The sequence below is a fragment of the Chanos chanos genome, chromosome 3, assembly GCF_902362185.1.
Source record: "Chanos chanos chromosome 3, fChaCha1.1, whole genome shotgun sequence".
Lineage (NCBI taxonomy): Eukaryota > Metazoa > Chordata > Actinopteri > Gonorynchiformes > Chanidae > Chanos > Chanos chanos.
This window is the reverse complement of record NC_044497.1, coordinates 11,589,029-11,615,000: the sequence shown is the minus strand read 5'-3', so window position 1 is coordinate 11,615,000 and position 25,972 is coordinate 11,589,029. Positions and strand designations below refer to the sequence as shown.

General features: G+C 38.8%; 2 protein-coding genes across 2 annotated transcripts; both read right to left on the bottom strand.

Moving 5' to 3' along the window:
- Positions 1 to 3,887: 3,887 nt before the first annotated feature.
- On the bottom strand, positions 3,888 to 14,662 carry tfr1b (transferrin receptor 1b). Its single transcript, XM_030768974.1, has 19 exons — positions 14,645 to 14,662; positions 11,700 to 11,751; positions 11,298 to 11,523; positions 10,951 to 11,158; positions 10,603 to 10,740; positions 10,392 to 10,479; positions 10,075 to 10,197; positions 9,615 to 9,710; positions 9,366 to 9,505; positions 9,113 to 9,282; positions 8,892 to 9,011; positions 8,688 to 8,773; positions 8,525 to 8,588; positions 8,220 to 8,287; positions 8,003 to 8,079; positions 7,789 to 7,879; positions 7,310 to 7,540; positions 6,829 to 6,993; positions 3,888 to 6,571 (listed from the first exon to the last, which is right to left on the bottom strand). Exons 2-19 carry the CDS (start codon positions 11,742 to 11,744, stop codon positions 6,329 to 6,331), a joined length of 2,379 nt encoding a protein of 792 aa, XP_030624834.1. The 5' UTR covers positions 11,745 to 11,751; positions 14,645 to 14,662; the 3' UTR covers positions 3,888 to 6,328.
- Positions 14,663 to 17,251: 2,589 nt separating this feature from the next.
- Positions 17,252 to 18,440, bottom strand: ccl20b (chemokine (C-C motif) ligand 20b). The gene is made up of 4 exons (XM_030769994.1): positions 18,346 to 18,440; positions 18,105 to 18,207; positions 17,877 to 17,954; positions 17,252 to 17,771 (listed from the first exon to the last, which is right to left on the bottom strand). Exons 1-4 carry the CDS (start codon positions 18,422 to 18,424, stop codon positions 17,726 to 17,728), a joined length of 306 nt encoding a protein of 101 aa, XP_030625854.1. The 5' UTR covers positions 18,425 to 18,440; the 3' UTR covers positions 17,252 to 17,725.
- Between the last annotated feature and the right edge of the window lie 7,532 nt (positions 18,441 to 25,972).

The following is a 25,972-nucleotide window of genomic DNA, read 5'->3' as shown; positions in this document are numbered from 1 at the left end:
CACACACACACACACACACACATACACATACATACACACACACAGGCACAAAACAACAGTACTTAACACAACGTCACTGGTGGTCACAATGTACAGTAAGCACCTATATAAATATTTTCTGACTCTGTCTCCTCCAATTAAGAGCTGGAAGTGTCATGACTGGAGAAAAATGCAGGTGTCGTGTCCAGGAAAGCAGAGGCCCTACAAGCTTCTCCTTAATGAGCCGCCTGTGGCTCTCTGAGACTCCCCCCAACTTCCACTTGACCCAAAATGAATCCACACTGTATGTGTGTGTGTGCTCTAAATCTGACTCCCTGAGGGTGTGCCCTGTTTTTCACTGTAAACTGGTTGCTTTCTGCTCTCGACAACCGACGTCTCTGAACTGAACTTTGTTTCTACACATACCACGGTGCCAAAATTCAATCTCATAATACATAGAATCTACATGAAAACAAGAATCATGACACTACCTTTTACACAGAAAAAAAGGTCCTTTCTCTAATTATCCCCATCCTCATTTATGTTCCCCTTACGACTAAGTCGCTACAAGCATCACCAAAGCTTTCAATATCATTTTCATAGGAAAAGTTTTGCATCCATCCTTCTGTGTTGCATAGATTACACTCACAGTGACCACACCTGGATACTCTGAATGAAATATGCTAACTATCTAGAAACATAGTCTTACACCCTTTGGGCTCTCATCTTTCTTTAATCTCTCTTTCTCTCTGGTTGAAGAATGCCAAGTCTACGTGGCTGTGTGTTCATATGAATATCTCATATTAATATCTCATTTTCAGCGTGCTAGTATTCTGCCACTACCTTATACTTACTGCTGAGTCACTGCTGAACGCTGAGCAGTAGAGTTTTCCTGAACACATCCACTCCCTCCATATGTCCACTCCCTCTCTACCTTCATATCTTAGTTCTTTACTTAATGTCATTGAGCAGACAGGAGCAGAAAACACTACTACACGTGGCTGCCCTAAAAACAGTCATCTTCAGTAAGGTAATACAGCGCAGGAGGCAGGATGTGTAGCACCCACCCCTATACAGTCTAGTAAAATTCAGTGTCTGTTTCAATGGCATGACCCACATCTATAAGGACACAGATGCCTAAAACTTAAAACTTTTACGAGTCTGACCGCGCAAATGTAAATAGAGACCCTAAAAGTCAATATGTAATATTCTACTTTCTAACATGTGCTTCCTTCCATCATCGAATGTGCGGATAAAATATTATATATTTTATTCCTTCAGGGATGGTTTGCCAGGAGTTTTCTAGATTGATATTTTTAACGTATTCAATACATGGGATCTATTTCACTAAACAGCATTCAAAAAATTGCATCTGCTCTCTGTCTTCCAGTTACGTTGTCTTATGCATCACAATTAAAGACACCTAGGTTCACTGCAATATTCAACACTCATAATTTGTTTGGCAGTCAACCCTTTCCAATAACACCTAATATTGACTCAAAATGATAAGCTGTTACGGTCGTTACAGACCTCGCAGCGGCTTCACTGAAACAGCAGTGCAGACTCAAAAATGCCACTGTAATTATAACTGGGTGGAAACATAGATGATAAATCACAGCCTTTTGCTTACCAAGTCGTAAAGTTTTAGCCGCTCCCATTAAGTACACATTCAGAGTCTCCACATACACCCTCATACACTGCTCTCTCTCTCTCTCTCTCTCTTTCTTTCTTTCTTTCTTTTTGTCCACACAGAGCTCTGATTCAGAGCATCCTACTCCACTCATTGCTGCTAAATTATTCAGCCTCCAGAGAGCAAGGGGGAAGTGTGTGTGAGCATTACAGAGAGAGAGCGAGAGAAAGAGAGAGAGAGAGAGAGAGAGAGAGAGAGAGGGTAGGAGGAGGAGAAGGAAGGAGAGCGTGCTTATGTAACTGAAATGCACCTATGGCATCATAAAGATCCCAAGCACACATGTATGGACACACACAAATAGCCATACGCGCTCTCAAACACTTATGAGTTCTTCCAAATTTGACACTTAACCCTCTCAATCCTTTTTCTCATGCTGCTGAGACACACAGCATCAATACAAGAGGGACGGTTACCATGGCTATGACGCAGTAGCTCTTGGCAACAGGAGCATGAGTAAGAGAGACAGATTGACAGCCAAATGGTATTACCCCCAACGGAATTCATTCTGTGATGAAAAGTCCGACGCAATGGATAAAAACTGTGACAGAGTGCAGGATGTGACAAGGTGCCTGAACACAGTGTGCCTGAACACTGACACTGAACCTTTAATATTAATGGCAGAGGGCACATTAGACTGACAGGCTATGATGGCCTGCTGGTCCTTCTTCAGAACTGCGCACTCACAATGTCTAAATATAAAACTAAGAAGTATATGATAGTAAAACCGTAAAGATCTGCGCAAAATCCGCAAAATCTGTCCCATTTTATACGGGGACAAAATCCCTTAACGTTTATCCAAGTGAGTTATGCAGTCAGGACACACTCTCTATGTAGGGAACTAAATATAGCCAATTCACTACACTTACGGAAGTAAAAACGCAGCTCTACTGTATCTGGGTACAAGTCAAGGTCTCATACAGCGGGAGCTGAAAGAGTACAGTCTATTCATCCCTATTCATAATAATATTAAGCCTCACTTACTGTGATAGGTTCTCACTGAGCGAATTGTGTTCCTCTGATTAAAATCACAGATCAGAGGGCGAGTCAAGTGTTTGACTGGTCCACAGCCGGAACACAGCAGAGTCTCTGATGGGCCGTATTTGACATCCTACCTGCGCTCTGCGTCTCTCCAGTATGTCAGCGATATCTGCAACACACAAGATATTCTCAGTGAAGGACAAGGCAAAATCTGTTTTTAAAATGGAACATCCAAATGGGTCATTGTTATATTATCAGCCATTGACTACCGTGAAACTGTCTAAAATGGCTTTTTTGTCATTATTAATATGAGCAAGGTCCATGAACTCCGTGCGAAACAGCGGCTACTCACAAATCATTTCACGGGCATTTGTCGACTGTGAAGAAGAAATAACGGCTAGAGTAAAAGATAAGATCCAAGAATTTGATAATACGTCGCAATGAGGCATTTTCAACTGAGTTACACAAGTGGAGTACAGTCAATATTTTTCCAGGTGATAATACACTGCCAAGAGTAATACACTGCTAAATTTCAACTGGTTTGTATGGCTTGCATATACTCGCTTCACAGATGGAGAACGAGCTAAAGATAACAATCCCTCTTGAGTGCAAGAGAATTAGCTAGCTAAGGCAATCCCAACTCTGAGATTTTGGCTATTTATAAATATTATAAAAACAGATACTAATTAATTACTTGCCTTTATTCGTTCAACTTCACTAATTAAGTGGGCGCCTCGTTATCTGCGGTAAAGTAATGTTAACGTTTAGCCTACCTGCTGTAACAGGACGGTCATATCTATGCCACAATTCTATGAATGATTGTACTCACCCATAAACTGTCTTCAGAAACACATTCCTTCCACTGAAAATCCTACCGGTTGCAGTAACATATAATAAACCTCATAAGGACGTTTAAATTTGCTGTTAGTACCACTTGTTTATAACCACTACCCGTGCGGCGGATTAGCCAACAGCGTCAATGCTTGTAATTCCTCGCCCTCTGTAGAGCGATTGATCTCATTCAGTTATTCGCTCTCTTAAAGAGACACGACGGGTTAGCCGTCACAGAATGTCAGTTTCCAACAAGCCAGTTATAAGTCCCACATGAGGAATGGCTCTGACCAATTCCACTTCCGGATACTGTCTTTTTATATGTGAGATTCTCCCTTGCGCGTGGATGTAATCAGTGCCACACTAATAACTTTTGGACATAAACACAAACCACGCCATGAGGCAAGAATAAAAGCAAAACAAATTTATTACACATTGACAAATTCAGATCTTTCAGCAGTTCAGAAACTAGTTCATTGTACACACATCCTGAAGAACAGTTATGCAGAGTGTATAATATGAGCATACATACTTTTAAACATTACATGTGAAGAAAGAAAATCCATTTAAAATAGCAAATTCATTTTTCCAAACAGGTAGACTCAATCATGATAATTTTTAAACCTATTCTAACATTTGAAGGTAACAGTTTAATTTTACCTGTAGGTTGTGTATAACTGAATGTATATTTCTATGAACATGCTTTGCGGTTTATCTATAAAGGTTACTTCAGTCAGCGTTTAAGCCAGGGGACACTGCAGAATGTTGTTTTTTTGTTGTGCATCAGTGAACAGCAAGCAATGTTTAACCTAGGAGTCTATGCTTATGTGACACTCAACACTCTGGATTTAGGTTTGAAGCAATTAATGACAACAGGATTGATGACAGGTAACACACCACACCAAATACAGTAAGTAGCCTCCAAACTTAGGTATGCTCCAACTATTACATCTATACGGTAAAATGGTAAAACAATCGATTGACTACGTGAAGCTATGGAAATCAATCTGTGTGCACAAACAGACCCTTTTCAAATTCCCTTCACCCAACGATTAAATACACAGAAGTGCAGTCACAACCAGAATGAACTCTGTCTTGAAGAAAATAGTTAGAATCGCTCTAAGACCCAAAGTATGTATTTTGATTTGAAAGAACCACAGAAAAAGCTAGAAAACAAAGCAAATAATCAAAGACTAAATGGAGACTCTGAAAACAATCAAAAGCCATGTTGTCCCTCACAAACATGTTGTTAATGACAACCCAGGGAGAACTACTGAGTATCTATGATGTATATCTGTGACCCTGTAGTGGACAAGTTAATGTGCACAGGAAGAACAATTTGACTGGAGATTTGTTCAGATTTTCATAGACTTGGACAATACACACAAAAAGCCACAAACACCACTGAAATGAAAAAAAACAAAGCAACAACAAAATAAAACCAATAAATATATATATAAAACTATGGGAAACACTGTTCCCGATAATTTGATCCACCCTACAGTGAAATATGAGGGACACTGCCCCCGATATATACACGCCGGTAGGCAAAAACTACCTTCAAACACTTTCCACATTATGGAAGACACTGCTCCCGATAATGTTTAAGGACAGAAATATAAATGTTCCAAAAAAATGCTTCGTCACAGAAATTGACAATTTGCCAACTATTTGAAAAAAAAAAAAAACAACACTTTTGCCAATATTTATTTTTGGTTTCTTTGTAGCTCTGACCCAACTTTTTTTTTTTTTCTTTTTTTGGTCTCTTTTGGTTTGACCATTTTATTGATCGGTAACAAATATCCTCTAATTGTTGAGTGCAAAGAGAGGGTTGAATTATTTTGAAACAAAACTTTCTGCTTCACAAATTGAACGCCTAAGTGCTCTATTTCAATCGACTGATCATCATCACCTGAACCTTGTAACACAGGCAATTTCTAGTGACAGCTGTTTGTAACACGTATTTCTGTAGCAGATGCTGCTTTTAAAAACTGACAGTATAACCGTCAAAATTATGGAAGACACTGCTTCCGATAATTTAAAAAGACACATTTATAGTGAACACTGTCACTGATAAATAAATTAAAAAATACACACGGTTCTCAGTGCCAAATGGGTAAGGTAAATGCTTACAGAAATGGCAAAGGCAGACCTATCCCACACGAAGGCTTTGGTTTGGGGTTTAGATCAAGTATGAATAGCGATGGAGCAGGTCAAATCCCAGTTTGAGATTATACACTGCACACTGTGCATCGATAAATAACTTGGCAAGATGATGTACAAAGCAGGCAAACAGGAGAATGTTGTTTCGGATTAATATCAGATTGTGCCTGGTATTCAGACCTCACAAGCACCTTGTGTATGTTTTGAGTTCGCTAAAGGTTAACTACACAGGGATGGTTAAAGAACTGACCATACCATTGAAGGAAAAAAAATGTGATGTTTATATCCTTGTGTATCCTAGTAGATGTGTATTATGAAAGATTTGTTACAGCATAAAGACCACAAATCTTAACTGATTATGTTAACTGCTGTGGCGATAGTGATGTTTTCGAAATACTAGATTTATTATGATTTATTATTATTATTTCTTCTTATTGTTGTTATTATTTATTATCATTACTAATATTATTATTTTTGACTGGTTATTAGCAGGGCCTGAAAAGGTAAACTCAACTTATAGTGAATGAACATATTTAAATGAATTTAACAAGTGTTCCTACTAGGGGAAAAAAAATACTTTCAGGTCAGTCAGAGAGGATTAAAAATGTACTGAATGGATATTTTTTTTCCCCTGTTCATCATAAATGACATCAGTTAAACGGACTTGAAAATAAAAGCCAACATGTTTTAAATTTCATTGTTCAAATCCCACACATCACCAGCGAGGTCATTGGCGCAACCCTGGATGGTCCAGGTGGCCAAGGCAAACTGGTTACGGAATACACCCATGTCTGCACCTTCTGCTTGCTTCTTCAGGTCATTCAGGTGGTCTTTCAGTGCAGTGAAGGTGTGATCCCCTTGGCCGAAGAAAATGTGGCGGAATGAGGTTTCTCTTGGCGAGACATACGGTGAGAGGAAATTGTGCTCCACCTTTAAGGGACAGAGAAACGAGAAAGGTTCAAGTATTAATTGTCTGTATGAACTTAGTCATGACGGACAGCTGGATATTCCTTCACAGGAGTTGAAACCAAAGGCTGGGTGTACGTTGTGATTTAGACTCAGAAAAAGGACCACTACTAAGTACTGACTTTTGGATATATGGGGACCAGTGCACAGCCTGGGTAAACTAAAGTAAACTGGGTAACTAAATGGTTATAAGATCAAAGTGAGAGACAGCTCATGATTACCCTCATGATGCGGTCATTGATGATGCGACACATCTCCATGTCGTTGAGGTCAGAGTTCTTCACGGTGTTGTCCAGAGATCTAGAGGCACGACTGTAGGATCCATAAGCTTCGATAAGCCAATCGCTGGTCAGAAACCCAGAGTCTGAACTTGTTACCACACCAGACTGTGAGAAAGCAAAATGCAGCCCACATTATGCACACATTTAACACACATTTAGCTAACATCAAATAACTTACACTAAATCTGCCAAAACAAAATTGCAATAATGAAGTCAATACGAAGACCGTGGATTGCGTAATTACGCATGTGAAGTCATATGAAACAAAATACTAAATGTACTCGAGGATCAGGAGACCATCTAACCTGAAATTAAAACACAAATCTCTAAATATGCCATTCAGCTAAGCCATGCGGACCTGATTACTTAGGCAACTCAATTACATGAGAGAAGAAAGCAGCAGGCTTCTGGTTTCACTTACGCGTTTGAGGTCTGAGACGAGCCTGGCTGTCTCGCGCACGTGGCCCCCAATGACGGCAAGGTATTTGGTGACATCCAGGTACAGCAGGTGGTCGTGGACCAGCCTGAGGGCCATCTGACCTGCGATCTGAGCTGCAGAGACCGCAAGTGTACTAAGCCGATGATTAGTCGCATAGTCCAGGTGTGTTTTATCATCCAGCTTAGTCCCATAGTACACGTAGTCCGTTGTCGCCTGATTGAGGAGAGACACAGCGATTTACACATCACCAGTGTCAAGCTTTTTTTTTGCTTTTTTTTTTTTCCCCCAAACATATGTTGGGCTTTGGAAAATGCAAGTTAAAAGTGAGGTGGGTCTTGGTCTCTGGTCATTATGGTACATGTAAAATGTTACATCTATTTCGTTCAGTTTACTTTACATTTCATTCAAGCTGACATACTGTATGTCAGTGAAGTAATGCTTTTGGCTGAGGGTAAACTCACCGTCGTAGAGACGAATCGGAACGACACTGAGGGGATGCCAGAAATGGCCATGAATGGGTAAGCAGTGTCGTCCATTTTCATAGGCTCCAGACTAAGCAAAAGGGGATAAGAAAAGAAAATCTTAAATAGGACACAGATAATGAGCATACATAGATAATGTATTGTCATGACCTTCTCTCTGAATTCGCATAGAAGACAACACAAATGTACTCACACTGACGTTTCCCACTTCGCTCCAGCTACATAAGCAAATAGGGACTGATCAGTCCCATCTCTCATTGGTTGCTTCACCTTCAATCAGCACAGAGGAGAGAGAGAGAGAGAGAGAGAGAGAGATACATATATTAACTGTGAGTCTGTGGGAGGATATACAACACAGCTCTACAGATATGCCATAAGAGGAAGGAAAAACAGGTGCTCTTATTACCAACCTCTTTCATGGTGTTCTGAAGAAGTGTGTGCAGCAATGGGCTGGCCGATGCTTTAAATGCACCAACACCTGAGGATAAACACACGCGCACGCGCACACACACACACGCGCACATTAACAAGTTGGCACGATATGAATGGAAAGGTCAGACCAGTCATACAGTGACGTTGGATGGCATGCATACCTTACAGTAGTATGTATGAGACCATTTAAGAGGGACCTCATTTCTTTGGAGTCACTTATCAGACTCAGGACACATTCTAGCCCTCAATGCACAAATATATAAGGACAATTTTTTTAACTTACCAGTAATGGCTCCATCCAGACTGATGTAAGTAAAAGCTTTCTTGTCCAGTGAAGACAAATAGCCCTGTACGCAACGATAAAGTGAGAGTTTCAGTAGAAAACCCAACTGAGAATTAGTCCTATTGGAGGCATAATGTAACCAAATTTTAATTTGCATGCTTACCTCCAACCACTCTGTGGCACCAACATTCCCATAATCCCCTGCACTCCAGCTTGCAAACACTAGGCTTCTTCTGGGTCTGAAATTGTCTGCACAAAGAGAAATGAAAACTGCTGAGTGAAACGATACCTTAGATACCTTAGTTGTCTCCACATAGTTTATTGGCCCACGTGACAGATTTATCAGAAAAATTCAAAACTGCCTCACCATTCTCCACCATCTCTGAGATTGCTCTGGCAAGCTCCACCAACAGGGTGGTGCCCACTGTCGATTTGGCGTAGCCTGGGGTAATGGAGTCTCTCTGCGCACCAATTACCACATAACGGTCTGAGGAAATAACAGCATATCCATTACCACATCTATTTTCGACAAAGAAAAAAAAAAAAAAACGAACAAAAACTGTATTCTGGCCAGAAACAGTCTCTCACCTGCATCCACAAATCCCTTGATGACTCCAAAGACATTCTGAATCCTGGTGTTTTTCAGGACGTTGTTGACCGTCACTGTCACTTCATTGTCCTCCCCTCCCAGTCTATACTTTGAGACGCCTTTGAGTGCCCCTATAAAGTTGGTAGGTGCCTCCTCACCGGTCATTTTCCTGTATTTCAAAGAAAATGAGATGCTTAGTCGTAACTGAAGCACACAAATAACTGAAGCCAGATTAAAATAAAGCACACTCACTGAAGGATCTTGACAGCCATATCTCCAGTGATTGTCTGGGCCAATATTTGAGGAAGGCCAGAGGACTTGGCGGGGGGAAACTGAGTGTGGTTGAAAGAGGGGAACCCTGGAGTATAAGGATCACCTGAGCCCAAGTGGACCTGGATGGGAATAGAAAGATTAAAGCATTGAATAACAAATTCTCTTACTCAGCCATTTAAGACAATCAAAGCAAAGTAAAAACAAATTATTTTAAATAAAAATACTCACGTGGCCAGAGATTTCAGTGTTTCCGTCAAATTTATAGTCAGCGCTGTCTGGGTAGATCAACACAGCAGCTACACCCTGCTTAGCAGCATTAGCCACCTACAGAGAGACAGTACACACTGGAAGCATTACGCTAGTCTACTGCCATGGTTCTTAACATGGAGAGAGACTAGTGATCCGGTGGCTCTTCATTCTATTAAACATTTTTTCATTATAAATTGCCTTTCTGTTGCCCCAGTTGTAAGTTACTGGAGGTTCAGGACAGGGTACAAACGTGCTATGCATTCTATTTCTCAGCTGCCACAGAGGGAGAAAAACAGAGCGACTGCACCCCTGAAAGTGTTAAAATTTTGAACAGAACTAAGGACACTTCAAAACTTGTTTAAATACGTTCAACAGGTTTAAGACTGTTTTTATTTTTCTGACTGTTTAAGAAAACCCTTAAACATGAGCTCATAGTTACCTTTTGTGCCATGCTGAGCTCTCCAGCTCTGAGCAGCAAAACACTGTCAGTCAGATTTTTCTTCATGTTCCTCAAGTACTCGAAGTCTTCAGGCCGACCATAGTTAGCATATACCACCCGCCCCTGAGATGACAAAGGTCAAAGGTTATACAGGACGAGACAAAATACTTACTCTACATTTCATTTCATTGACACAATTACTCAATATTACTAGATAAGGTTTTAAAAAAAACAAAAAACAAACAAACAAACAAAAAAATGACAGTCAACAGCCAGATTTGAGAAAATATAAATTTTCTAAGTGCTTGCTTTCTCACCTTCTTGGTTCCCGTAGCACTATAAGCCAGGTATCCCTTTGGGCTGCCGATCTCATCAGTGCCAAACATGACTTTATTTGGATTCGCACTGTTTGTGGGGGGGGGGGGGGGGGGGGGGGGGGAGAAGCAAATTAAGCAAGCCTTAAGAAATGATATTGCACATATACCATGGACAACTCCTCCCAAAAATGTTTCTTATGTTGAAACCAACCTGGAGGGCACCTGCAGTGTGACAAAGTGTTCGTCGAACCACGGAGCCATGTTCAGAGCCGTGAAATTGTCAAACACTTTTTTGGCAAGAAACTCATCACCGTCGCTTCCAGCATTGTGACTGCTTTGAGAAAATTCACTGAAACAAGAGGAGGACTGAGGTTAGGTTACTGGACGTGAAGCGGTTCTCATTCAACAAAGAACAGTGAAAACACAGGATACGGACATCAAGCCATGTGAGAATAATCCAATATCCAGTTGGCCCTTTTGACCATACGATAAACTAGCACAGGACAAAAAAAAAAGCACAGCTACATGTTAACGGTGCTGAGCTGTGGTAATGCGATACCTGAACTGCTTCTCAAAGGCCTCAGCTGAAAACTTTTCTTGAAACAGGGTTTTAATTCCACTCCAGTCCGGAGGGAGTTCCATGGGTTGAACAGCGGCCAGGGTCTCACTCATGTCCTCACCCACACGCTCGCTCACCCCCTCCGTCTCAGTACATGCTGAAGGCTCCACATTTGGCTTCTGGTGCGTCATGTAGCCAATGAGGTAACCTGAAACAGCCATATACAACATTACTTGGATCTCATGGGCATAACACCAAGTAAAGAAATTGACTAGATCGTGGTACAAAACAGTAAAACGTTCAGCTCCTGAACGTTCAACGGATGACCTGGAGCAACTTCTTCTTACCGATAACAAACAGCAGCAGGGCTCCAACAGCCAGGTAGAAGATGTTTTTCTTTCTGTCCAGTGCCCGTCTCTGGGTGTAGGTGTTGAGAGGGGGCCGGCTCTCTCCATCTGTAATGGTGACTTCATCTTCGACTTCTGATGGGAGCTTCACCTCCACGTGGCTGCCGTCTCCATCGGTGCTCTGTGCAAGATTGAAGCGCGTGTACGAACGGGGCTCCCCAGTAAACTGAGATAAAAAGACAAACAGGGTTGAAACATGACACTCGGTTCTTTCCTATCCTTTTCACAGTATCGTTATTACTGTCCAGCACAGAAGCTTTGTGTGCTCAAATCCAACGAAAATCTAATTAAAATAAAAATCACATTTTTTTGTACCACAAAAGAAAGCCAAAATATACTCACTATTTTTGAAATCTTTGATCTTGCTTCATTAATCACTGCAGCCATTTCAAATCTGTAAAACAAACAAACAAAAAAAAGAAGACTTAAGTTATGTATTGCCTCTTCTGGACTTGAAAGATAGGTTGGAGATTTTGCTTCTCCCTTTTAAACTCTCACTCTATTCCATGAATCGTCCCTCCGTGCAAAGTCCTACTGAACTTTTTATTTATTCAACAAATTAAACACAGATCTGCGCTCTGGTTTGTAACTATGTCAATATCAACACATAATATAACAGAGCAGAAATCATTAGGGGCATATAACCAGAGAACTGTTTACTGTATTGGTCCAGCACTGTAAAGGTGAAACACAAACAAATTAAAGCACTTATTATTAAAAGCAATAAAAATCACCAGAACTGTGTAACTTACACAAAAAAAAAATCACGCATGGTGCAAAAATCACAAGGAAAGAAATATCAGCGTCATAACGCTCAGGTTTATAATTGCAGAATAACCGGCTTCCTGTGGACAATATCGTACCTTATCCCCTACATATATCATTTGACAGATTTTTTGCTCAGTGAAAACATGGAGTTAACTAGTCTGCCCATCCTTAACCCCTAGCGCAGTCGTCAGGACACAAGCACCAACCAGTGACATTTGGGCTTTCAGTAACCTCCCCAAGCTGTCACCCCACCCCAACCTTCTGCTGTGATACATCGCTCAGGAAATGAAAGCATATCAAAAAAAAAAAAAAAAAAAAGAAAGGTTTCAGGTTTTGTAAGCCTTGACATTTGTACTGCAACTTTTAACCTGATTGCGAACGTGTCATTTCTTGGTACCTTGTATTCAAAACATGTGGACTGTGATGGTGCTTCCTGTAAGTCATTACATGCAATGCGACACATTGGCGCCTTTTCTCTGGCCAATGCTGACATCCCCACCCACATGTCTGGCAGTAGTTCACTTTTTTTTTTTTTTTTCCAGTTTAAATGAAGGAGTCCTACATTCAGATAACAAACACTCCTTTTACAGATAAAAAAAATATGCACATCAACATCAAGGGATTGTGATAAGATTTTGTGGGATCATGAGTGTTTACATGCAAAACTGCGTTCATAATAGCACGAGCAAGTGTTGCCTCAGTACTTCCTCTCTACCGGACAAAGCCAAGTTCCAACGGAAATATTTCCACACGACTTTCTGATATTTCTTCAGTTTCTTTGTTAAAACAGTAAGGAACCACTTTAATTCAGTCTAACACAACTCGACCAGCTTAAAACCCATTTCCCCATTCAAAGAAATACAGAAGCGCTACCCATCAGCATGTCAATCTTCTGTTTTCTTAACGCATCTCTCTCAGACAATACACTCGTGCTGTCCCCAAAACAGAATATCTGAGCCTTTAAGTGTAAACAGATAACTTGTTGAGACCTTGTTAATGGGAAGAAAAAACAGTGGAGGCCAAGATGTTTAAGGAGACAGTAATGTTGTATTAAGATATGGGCCAAGTTTGATAGTACATACTTTGAAATGATTATTTTTTAGTGCCGTCTTATTTTTTTGCAGACTATCATTTTCCTGTGTTTTTCTTTCTTTTTCTTTTTTGGTTATTCTAAAATTATTTATATGGAAATTCATTATTAACTAAGCCACTGCTGTTAATACCACAGAAAATAAATGCTGTTTTGAATGTGTATCTGTTATTGAGTAAAATAAATGTTTTTGAAGAGAAAATACTGGCAAATAACTTCAAGTTCAAGTCTAAGGTACTGACAGGTAAGTAAAGGTTGTAATGTAATGGTGAACTTCCTTTAGTGACATAAGGAAATAACCCAGCATACATTCTTTCCACTCCAAACGTAAGTTTTCCCGCAAACGGTTCTCAGGAATCTTGTCAATCTGAGCAAAGCTAAAAACAGGCTACTGGTTTTACCACTACAATGTTTCCGTGTTGGATGTCATGTTCAGCAGAATTAGAAGCCTTCTTTACTGACTACCAAAATATTCAACCATGCAACAGCCTAAAAGCAGCAAAGAGAGACCTTGAAGGACCAGATTCTCACGGACCTGGACTGCAGTTAATCTCATCAAAGAGATGACCCGGAATATCCTTCAACTCTTGGCAAAGATCATGTGGGAGTCACAAAGGCAACTCGTGGGCCCAAGACTGAATTCACATAGGTGACTGTAACTGTGTTAAGAACTGACAAACGCTCTCAGTACACAATCATATAGCTGTATATCAGTGTGGTGTACGATCACAGTTGACGTGTGAGGCCATGAGGGAGCCCAAATCTACGTTGCCAAATGCAGGAACCAGACAAATGTAGATGTTTGTTCTGTGAAAAAAAAATCTTATTCCTTTCCCTCCATGAAACTCACGAAACCAACGCCACATTAAGATTAAGAAATGTAAAAGGTCGGGTAAAGTTATAACCCATTATACAGGCAGCTACGAGGCCTCAAGGTCAAGCTACTTCCTGGTCCACACGTGCGCCGGACCACGGAAGTAAGATACTATATTCCGGTAACATGTTATGAATTTGCAGTTTTCTCAAAATACAAAAATGCAGCGTAATTCTACATATTTAAAACAAATACTAATAAGGATGCCAAATGCCATGTAACCAACAACTGAACGCAAATTACGTGCATTATGCAGCTAGGAAGCTATGAGAACTAAGTCTTCCCACTAATGGATTGAAACAAAAACTAAATCATTACTTAAGTGTGAGGTGTATGCTTCAGTCTAGCTATATAAGCTCAGAAAATGTTTTATCACAAAGACACAATGCTCAAGAACGAATGAATGAATGGCTAATATTAGCTAATTACTCGCCACGTATTCAATAAATAAAAGGAAACGACACGAAACACTTTAGTAAAGTGTTAATCATTTGCAAGGCAATTTTCATAAATAGTTCTTTCATGAAAGGTACATGAAGGTACACGTTCTCTCACCTAAAGAGAAGATCCTCCCTGATACCCTCTTCCACCCAAACGCACGCACTTCACAACCTCCACTGAAAGAACCGGCTCTGTCACGCAAACCTTGCTTCACTGATGTTGACGTCATTTCCTCTGTCACGTAGCCTTCATAACGCTGTCTGCTATTCTTTGGCATTTGGTGCATGGGCTATTAATTCAAGCCTTGCACTGGGAAAGATTTGTCCTGCTATGATCCACTTTACAGCTAGACATTTGTTGTCATTTCTGTTGTTTAAAACAATTTTAAGAATTTCAAATAAGCTTAAAATGCAAATAAATTGTCACCTTTTTCATTTCTAAAATGTAGAAATGCCTGTGGTTTGTGTGTTCTTCAAAATTTTGCAACGAAAATGTTAAATTTGGAAAATTTAGAAAGCTTGATGGCTACTGACATAAACTATAAATAAAGGTCTATAATAATTACATTAAAGCTGCAGTTTTGCTTTCTTTGTGCTCGCTCTTTCTCTCTCTCTCTCTCTCTCTCTCTCTCTCTCTCTCTCTCTCTCTCTTCAGTTCAAGTATACTGTGGGAAAATGAGGACAATGTGTATTTCATGCTGAGTGAACAATGGAGCTCACTTTGGCTTTCCATTAAGCTCCTGCTGATTCAGTAACTTGACTTCACATTATACTTGACATCTGAAACAAACTAAACATTCATGAACGCGCCTGGATTCCCAAACAAGTGCAAGTTTTGTCAGTGCTGACCTCGAATAAATAACACTCTTTAGTTTAATAAGGAAAAAGTTATGTAAAAATGTTAAACATTCTCACAAGGAATGTTTCATACAGTAAAGAGCATTACTGACATCAGAATATGTGCTTCATTTCAGCAGAATTGAGTCCCCTGCATGTAGTCTACAAAATACCATTTCTGACCTCAACCTTAATTCAGTGGTAAATATGCTTTCATGTTGAGTAAACTGTCAGTATCCTGTAATCTGATCCTAACTGAGATTAAATCACTGACCGTAAAAATGCTTTTTTTCTGAGTCACCTTTCGTTTAAGGGTACAGACATAGCATTACAGCGACAAAGTGGCAAAAATACAGGCATAAAACTTTTTTTTTTTTTTTTACATTTTACATCACCAGTGTCCTATGCATGTGTAATTACCTAAAATAAATAATAGGTTGTTGAGCTCATTTTTTAAGGTTTAACCGGTTTTAAATGAATAATTAAGTTGTTTCCTACAGCACACAATCTCAATACTTACCCTTTAAAAAAGATTTCATATTATTGGGAGCATTGTTGTTTTTTATTTCAAAGTGTCTTGTTCTCAAAACATTTTGGGGCATTTTGGTAAGAGTAAAATGTAACCAAAACTGCATTAACAGTGACATTCACTTTAAGAATAGCCTGAGTCAGATAATATGTTCCTGACCAATGACAAGCCATTAACTCACTGTGGGCAAGTTGTTGGTAAACACCACAGACAGAATATGAGCTTTGTGCTGGGTCATCTGAATGCAAAGCAGAACAGTAATTCCCACAGCCAACAACAAAAAATTTGAATTTTGAGAAAACGGAAAACAGTATTCTGCTTTGATTTCTATGGTGTAGTCAGAAGAATGCAACCCATGTGTCTCCTATTCACAGATATCCACTAGCCATAGATGTGCCATAAAATCCTCACTGAGCAACAAGATTGAAAGATAAATGCTAAAACACACTGGACAAAGACTTAGGGGCAAACCTTTTTCAAGCCAGTAGTGAATGTCAGCAGTGAAACAACAGAGATCTTGTGATCAACACTGTGTTTATTATTTCTGAACAGTTTGTCCAGGGTTTATTTAAGTATTGTTGGACAAACAACTTAAAAAGGAGAAACTGGCCTATATAAAATACGACTTCAAGATTGTTTTCTGCCACAACAACCACAAGAGGAATAAAATACAGTTCATGTACAAAACAAGGGTAAAATACACAAAAATGTCACAGCAGTAACCTCTAGAGAAAATATTAAAGGTGAACAGATCTCATTAGATAACTTAGTGATTAAAATCATTCTTGAGGAATGCTTTGTTTTCTAGAATATGGGTAAACATGTCCACCTAATGGTTGATGTGTACACTATCTTTTAGAGTCACTATGATTACAGTGTATTTATTAAAACAAATTAAATTGCGTTTGCTTGTCCTCAATCATAATGGTGATTTTACAGTTTCATTGAACATTTTACATGTAGTACCAAATAAACAAGTAGAAATCTGTTCCCTAACTTAACTGCAGTTTAAGTGCATAATGCCCCAGATTTGACCAGCAGATGGCAATCTACTCCTGACTTCATATGCAATACCTGAGGTACCTTTTTGTGGTTGTGAAGTGTACCTACAAAGAGCTTAATCAGTGTTTTGAGAGGCGGTTGCAGTAGCTACAACTGTAGGTAAAGAAAACCAGACATATCACATTACAGACCGGAAAATTTGGTGCAATTACATCTCTTGTGACAGAGGAAACCTCTTCTCATTAAACATACGGAGATTTCTTTTTTTTTTTTTAGATTTTTAACTCCTTTGTCTGTTTGAAATTTTCTCCATGCCCTTTTTATTAGTGCTATGTCTTGGGCATTTTTCATAGCTCCTGTTTTTTTTTTTTTTTTCACTCTCTTGAGAACCGGTGAGCATTCCGTACATACATGTAAGACTTTGTCTACACATGTCTAAAATTACAGGAATACACACATATACGTAAAAAGATCCATAAATACATATAATTCTGTGTAATATAAATTAGAAAGCAAAAATACAAAAATATTCTGCCTATACTTTTATACTTTTTCCAACTTTGTTTGATATTATCCCTTAAAGTGTTAGGAACACTGTTCATAAAACAGAACAGTAATAATACAGAGCTCACTAGGATCCAACAAAAGAAAAGAATTCTAAGAATTCCTCAGATATTTTTTTTAAAAGCATCTCTGAAATAAACTGGACAGTAAATTAGTACAGAAACATGAGTACACGTATGTTATAACATATCATAACATATGTTTGGCTCAGCTGCAAAAGTTCTGTTTCCAAAATATCTTCACACAAGCGGAAGGAAGTGGGTTTTACTTTGGGGATTCAGCGTTGCCTCCTATGTTAACTGCCTTTTTCCTGTGAAGAGATTACATTCATATAACCACTGAAAAAAATTAGCAAATAAATGACAAGTAATTATCAGTATTTTTTCTTGCAAATTAAAAAATAGAGCGTGCTTACTTTAGACAATCAATTCTGTGCTGAGTCCACATCTTACTGGGGTCTGCACAGATGTACTTGCCATTCACGGTATGAAAGCTAAAATAAAGACATCACAATGAACTGTTATTCAGAATGAATCACAAGGTCAGGATATTTCGTCCAAATTTCTATTCCATATGATTTATCTCAAGTTCACATTTTAAATGATCGGTACTGCAGAAGTTCTTTTCAAGCACCGGTACTTACATAATAGCTTTAATATCACATGTGCTGTTAATGTTCTGGATAGTGTATCCCTTCAACCTTTGACAGCGCACTGTTCTCTTTGTGTAAGACAGACAGCAGCTCGCTACGAAGAATAAATAAATAAATAGATAAGCAAATAAACAATCGTGTCTTTGCTGATTTGGCAGTGCACATCATTTACCTACAACCACGTGTAACTGTTCTAATCAACACTTAATTAAAACATACAGGAAACACTTACCTGATTCTGTCTCCTGGACAAAAGTCTTGAGGATGAAAAGGATGATTATAAATGTAGCGTTCTTTTTAGAAGTCAACATTTTGGCTTTGCTTTGAATGTCGTGTGGGAATGTGAAGTGAGAGGCTAAAGCAATGCTTCTAGTGACACACTAATTAGAAAGGAGGTTATATAGCATTTGGGACTTCCCCTCACCCTGCCCCCTATCATTCATTTCCTCATTGCTCATAATAAAGTCAAAAGGCTCTGAACTACCACATATCTGAACCAGATAAATATTTAAACAATGAATAAGGTTGTGGCAGTTGAAACTGTGGGTTGACATTAACATCACACCAACGAGCAGTGATTTGTCAAATTTTGATTCAGCATGGAAAAAAAAAAAAAAAAAAAAGGAATTCTGGCACAAGCAGGAGCGTTCACAGTAGGAGGGAGCTAGAAAAAAAGGAGGCTTATCAGATCACAAGGCACACAGGCCGGGAAATAGGTGTAGATGTTTATCTCATTTCACTTTCTCTCTTACGTTACATGTACTGAAGCAAAGACGATAGCAATACAGTCATAAAAAAAAATATGACGTCTGTTTGAGTTTGTGAAAGTTGTCAAGGAAGACGCTTTGCTAATGATTATACTTTTGAAGAGGGTGTAATTTATTGATCATAACGCAGGCCGGCAGGGCTACTGCGCCATAATCTATAGAACAAAGTTACGTACGGTAGGTAAATGGCAGCATACCAACAATATACTTCCTCCCAGGCTGGGTCAAGTGAGCCATCATCATGAATGTGTGGTCTGGAGAAAACCTCAAACTGACAAACTCAGAGTGTCACCTTCACTACAGAATAAACTGTGTTGAATTAATTGGAGCGACATGTTTAAGAAGAGTTCTCTGACAGATGAAATCCAGATGAATGAATGCACGTCGTGATGTAAAGGAACCTTAGTTGTGGCTGTATCTACATTTAAGTCCTACATTTTGATAACAAGGATTCATTGATTAACAGCTTTAAGACAGACAATGCACTTTGGGTGCTCTGAATGACCACGTGCAACAATTTTGGATAAGAATAAGTTCGACTGCACGGTGACAGTGTTAACTGAAATGACCTTGAGGGAGAGAGAGAGAGAGAGAGAGAGAACTATAACAAGCAACTCTACAACATTCTTCCCTAAACCTGAAAAACTACACCAGGACTACATGCAAAACACAGAGAAGTATGAATGGGGAGGGGGGGGGCTGCAATGTTCTCTTACACATTCGTATTCAGCATTTTAATGTAGATTTTAGGTATTTTTTAGTTTACAATACATTTCTATATCTTTCCATAAACATTTTTTCATTAAATTATTCATGCATAACAGGGCACATTCAGGAAAGCCAGAGAGAGAGAGAGAAAGAGAGAGAGAGAGAGAGAGAGGCAGAGAGAGACAGAGAGAGAGAGACAGAGAGAGAGAGAGAGAGAGAGAGAGAGAGGCAGAGAGAGACAGAGAGAGAGAGAGAGAGAGAGAGAGGCTGCTGCAGGTACTCAGACATCGAAAAACTACAGGCTCACGGGCAGTTTGTCTTGAACAGGGATACGAAAATTCAAAATTGACAAATAATAATAGGCTGAATTCGTAAACATGAACTTTTATTAAAACAGTTGTTTAGTAACACATGCGTCTAAAGCACATAGAAAGGTTACAAAGTATTTTAACATCCTTGGCAACTCTAATGTTGCTTTAGGACAAATGGTTCTATACATTGTCTAACCACAAGCCTAAATGAACAGAAATAAGCAATAACTGAAGCATTAAAGTATAACACTGACTGTCTGTCATACTGACTTTCTGTCTGTCTGACTGTTTGGATTGTAGATGTTTCTACTTGTGCAAAGTTTCCTTGACCTTGTTGTTAAAAAATGTTCTATTCTAAAAATAGCTGTTTGGATTGTGTATATATTTCTACTTGTATGTAATTTCCTTAAATCTTATAGCTGAAAATAGCTTCAGAGGAAGTGTCTCACGTTTAAATAGGGGAACATATACACACCTACTGTATCATAGCAACGGTATCTGATCATGTTCTCACATTACAATGGAATGCTCCTCTGTTTGACCAGTGATAATGATACAATGAAGATACAGCCATGTTAACAGTTAATGAAGGTAATAAACTCTTTCAACAAGAGTTTGACCTCCGCATTCTTTGACGATATATCACATTAACAAGAGTTTGACCTCGACATTCTTTGATGATACATCACATTAACACCAAAGTGTAACGCACTCACACATTGTAAATGATTGCCTTTGTTCACAGTCTGTCTTTTTTCTGACGAGGCCCCATAAGGTCAGACCTAGATACACATTAACAACAAATCACAGAAACCAAGAGTATTCTTTCCAATGACCACACCTGAGAAATTTCTTCCTTGACAACGCTATTTTTTAACGTTATGTATAAAATCAATGTAGCGTTAGACCAATACGTTTTTCAGTCTTGGCAGTCACTGGTCTGGTTTTAAACAATCTGCAGCAGAAACATGAAGATCCGAACACCATTCAGTGTGGTTCTGTTGTGGCTGACTGGACTCCTTTTAAATCATTCTGTCCAAACAACAAGTAAGTCTGTCCCATTTAAATGATCATTTTATATGATTCAAGCATATCTAAGATTAAGGGTGTGAATCAGTAACAAAGTGCACAGGTTAATTTGTTTTCCAAAGAAGACCTAAAGCACAGTCTAGCTAGGTAGCTGAGTTGTTACAGATGTCAATAAGCTATGATGCTGAGTGTGGAACTGTTTAAATGATTTTGCTTAAAGTTGGTCTGCTGCACTGAATGTGTATTCAATGAATGAGAAAGTTTTCAAGAAATGAACAGAAAAATTATTTCAACCATCTCTTCACCAGATGTGTGTCTTGTCACAGCTGATTAGACAAGTCTTATGGTTTTGTGATTTCATTTTTTACCTTGCCTTTAGAACATTATGGCTGCTGTACTAAATACACGACCGTCTCCAGAATCCAGACTTTGGTCAGCTGGGGCAAGATCCAGCAATGCACATACCAGGACATCAAAAGACTCTGTAATGTAAATGCCTTTATGTGAGTCACAACAGTCGGTTTGTTGTGTGTTTTATATGCCTTCCGGAAATGTTATGCAACCAGAGTACAATGATCTGATAGTGAAAAGTGGTCACATACACATGCTCATGTGAGGAGGACCATAACCCTTCATTTCCATTTCAATCATACACATTGTTGACACCAAAAATATTGCATATATGTAAAAGGAACTGTAAAGTGATATGTTTATAGCCCCTCCTCAGTGTGCCGGTATTGCTGATGTTATTAATGAGCAAGCTTGTTGCACTGGACTAATTCCGATAATCTATGAACAGTCTGACAACCAATGGCCAGAGAAGGCTCTGTGCCAACCCCAACTCTAAGAGAGTGAGAAGAATGCTTAGGCCAGTATGGTAAGTTTCATGCTTTAGTTCGCAATACTTAAAACTTAAAAAAAACAAAAAGAAGGAAAGAAAGAAAGAAAGAAAGAAATGTATAATTCTGAGTATGAACATTAAGGTATGGCAACTCAAATAGCTAAAATTCACAACTCATTAATACGAGAAACTGTGTCATAATACTTTATATATTTATATATATATGTATATGTATAGATAGATAGATAGATAGATAGATATAGATATAGACATATATTCGTGATTATAAGATACTATGTTAAAATTATTTAAAAGTTTCTCATTAGGAAGTCATAATTAAGAAGTTCTGTGTCATTATGATGAAATATTAAGTCATCACTATGATATATTTTCATCATGGTAAAAAAAAACTACAAAAAGTCCATTAGTAGTGGTCTGCTCTCTTAACAGTTTGTGTTTTTGGCAGTTTGAGTACACCTTGGTAAATCACAATTATTTTGCAAAACAATTTTCCCTTTTCCTGTTTTTTTTTTTTTTTGGCTGAAACCCGTTTCCTCTTGAAACCGGTTTACGTATTATCCAAAGGGCCACACAAACACAGTCTTTCTAATCCAACTTTCTTTTCAGTTGCATGTTTCCCCTACTAATGAATCACCATAAGCTGATGACTCACCCCACCTTCGCGCCATCTAATTAGAAGGCGGCTCGGGGGGAACACACATCCCGTCCTCAATAAAAATGAACAGTGTCATGCGCTTTTTATTTTAGGCAGAGAGATTAATGCGTGAACTTTGAAACCGAAACCAAAATAAAATATAACAGTAGCGCAGCACTATTTAACTGGTGCCCCGCAAACCAAATCTGGCCCCCGGAGGCCGTCACAGTCAAATTCAAATAGCACCGTTAGCTCTGGTCAAGCAGTCGGCTTGGACAAGAGGCATTTCATGAGTGCTGATATCTACAGTATATTAGCACTGGGACATATTAACGTATATACATCACTCTGCTTTATAGCATCATAAACATCTTCTTGTCTACCAAAGTTGTACGAGTTGTAAACATAATCATGAAAATACATGTTTGTCAGTACTGTCAACACATTAAAGCCTAGCCTGGTTTTGAAATTTGGCCCATTTGAATTTGTAACTGAGTAGCCTTACATTAGCCTTACATTGTACTGTTTCAAAGCAATTTGTTATTCCTTATAACACCCAGAAACTGTATTATTCTTTTTTCTTTAAACAGCTACGGGAGGAAAACCCCAGCAAGACTGAAGCGGACACAGAAACGATTTTAAGGAGCACCGTCGTGCCTTGATAACGACTTAGGCATGTTAAAGCAGCAAAAGCTTTGTGTGATGTGTTATTTTCAGTGTTTCGCTATGGGAGGTATGGAAAGTAGAGCTATAACTACATTCATATCGCATTTTTCGAGCCAGATAAGTATATCCAACCATCCAACCATCACATACTGTAAATGCTTGTGAGACGTCAGATGATATTATGTGTGATCCAGCATAGCCGCAGAATAACGTTGGATTCTGCTTAGCAAAATATGGGTTTATCAGACTGCAACAAAGCGTGTGGCTATTTATTATGATCTCAGTCTTTTTTTCTTTTGTTCCTTTTTTTTTTTAAATCATAGCCATGTTGTTGTCTTTAGCAAATACCTGCAGAATCCAAGAGTACATATACTTAAGATGTGCAGGAAATTGCACAATAATCATAGGTGATAACAACAGAAGTTCTGCAAGTTCTCTGGCGGTGTCCAAGTGAAACCTGAACTTTTAGTCTTCACTTATTAACCAAAGCTAAAGGCACGGCCTTAATGATATCCAGAATAGCAGTCTTGTTGAATGTGGCAAATAACAGCACAAGTTCAAAAGGCTCATTAGCCTATTTACTAGATTTCAAAGCCAAATTTTGTTTTGTTATACCTGCTCGCTTGTGTGCACAAGTGACATGTTGTGATTCATAGTAGAAACAATGACTTACATGACGTTAAGTTACACAGAACACTGTGAAAGTGTGTGTGTGGGTGTGCGTGGACGGGTGTGTGCATGCGTGTGTGTGATAACTCGATATATAAATATCTGTCTGTTATATTAAATAGAGAGTGGATATATACTTAACACTGCGTTTTTAATTATGTGAAAGGATTTCATGTAGTCTTCTACATGAATGTAGATCTCCACTGAAATGTCATTAAATTATCCAAGGAAAAGAGATGGCTTGTGATAGCGTTAAGGAATTTTTGAAGCACTGTGCAGCTCACTATGTAAAATAATGCTTAATACCAACATTAGTCTTCTACTTACGGAGCTTTAAAAATGAATAAGAGGAAAGAGTAAAGGGACGTCTTTTTGGATGTAGAGACTCTTCTCAGTTGCTGCATCACTACCTATAGCATGGTTGACATTTCAGATGTCTATGCGGGTATATTATTTCGAAAAACTTTAGGCATGGCATTTTGTATTCCAGCCAATGTATGGAATGGGGAAACTTCAGCAAAACATCAGAGCAAACACCTTCTGGCCTTCTGGCATTCCCCTCCATCCCCTTCGTGTTTCCGTGGAACAACTGCAAAGCCTTATGAGACAATGGTAATCAGTGAGATGGATAAGTCAGGAAAGGTCAGCGCTAGCCCTAATGACCTGTATATATAACTGCTCGTTATCCATTTTACCCACTATCTACTTCATGTGACATTAGTTAAGAGTCCAAAATCCATGAATGGGAAGTTACATTTCACCCATTTATTCTGTTGTAAGAAACACAATGACATGTTTATCAGTTTTTGGGAATTTTGAACATCGGATATCACGGTTTTAGCCCTAGTGTGTGTGTGTGTGTGTGTGTGTGTGTGTGTGGGTGTGTGGGTGTGGGTGTGTATGTATATACTTATATCTAAAGTTTATCATCAGTATTATCTATTATCTCCTTCATTGAAGATTCTAGACTTCAGTTTTACATAACACTAGTTAAGAATCCAAAATCCATGAAGAGAAGGTTATATTTGACCTATTTATTCTTAGTTAGACACACATACACACACACACACTTAATAAGTTAAAAGGCACAAAGATATAACGTTAATGATTCAAGCAAAATATTTTCACAAAATAGATAAATAGCAACAGTACACAAGAGACAACACATTTAGAAAAAAATACAAATAATATAAAGAGGAATCAAAGAAGAAGAGATGAGTAGTTTAAGGTACCAGCACTTTGGGTACTTTGGTCTTCTCAGTTTTTACTTTCACTGTCGAGCTCCTGTCAAGACTAAGGTGGCTCGACCTGTAGTCACAGGATATATATATATATAGATAGATAGATATAGATCAACGGGCAACTGAGGTCATGTGTGTATGGTAACAGCTATAGATTGTGTGGTTAGGGGGACACTCTGTATGGGATCCCGAGGATTTTACTGTGGGTTCGTCAGTCATTTCACTAATGTTTCACTCATTTCACGACTTTCCAACATCCGTCATTACGGTCTCGCTTGACTGGTTAAAAACACACCCGTCACAACACAGCCACTGTGATTCATAGTGCAACTTGAACTTGGGAGCAGCTGTTATTGTTGCTATTCAGCATTAAATTATCATCTCATAAATTCTTCCTCTGTGAATTGCACTGAATCACCTTACTTATTTAAACAAATTTTGAAAACTAGCACATGATGTGGTGATCTCTAACTATAGGTATTCTTAACATAATGGCAGAAAGAGAGGTCTCTTCAACCTAGTACAAAGGTTGACTTTTACATATGTACTCCAGATGGCAGCACCAAAACTGGTTTAAAGGTACTGAGCGACTTTTGAGATACATGTACAGTTCTGGTATGTTTGGCATTGGATCAAACACGAGAGCTGCTTTTGTTTTGAACTGCAAGTTCATGTCACCTTTCCGTTCTCTTGCTCCGGGTGGATGTGTTGATGTACAAGACAATGGAAATCTTGTGGGTGATTGCATTCCAGGCAACATCACTAGTTTTTATATCAATCAGTGAGAAGCGGAAAAAATAAAAGACAGACAAGGAAAAATAGTTTTTACGTGTAAAGTCATCAGAAGTGGGGGGGGGGGAACCAGAAATAAAAAGTGAAAGTGGATCTTGCATGGGTCAGTGTTAGTGTATTTGGGTGAGTGTGTGTGTGTGTGTGTGTGTGTGTGTGCGTGTGTTTGTGTGTGTGTGTGCG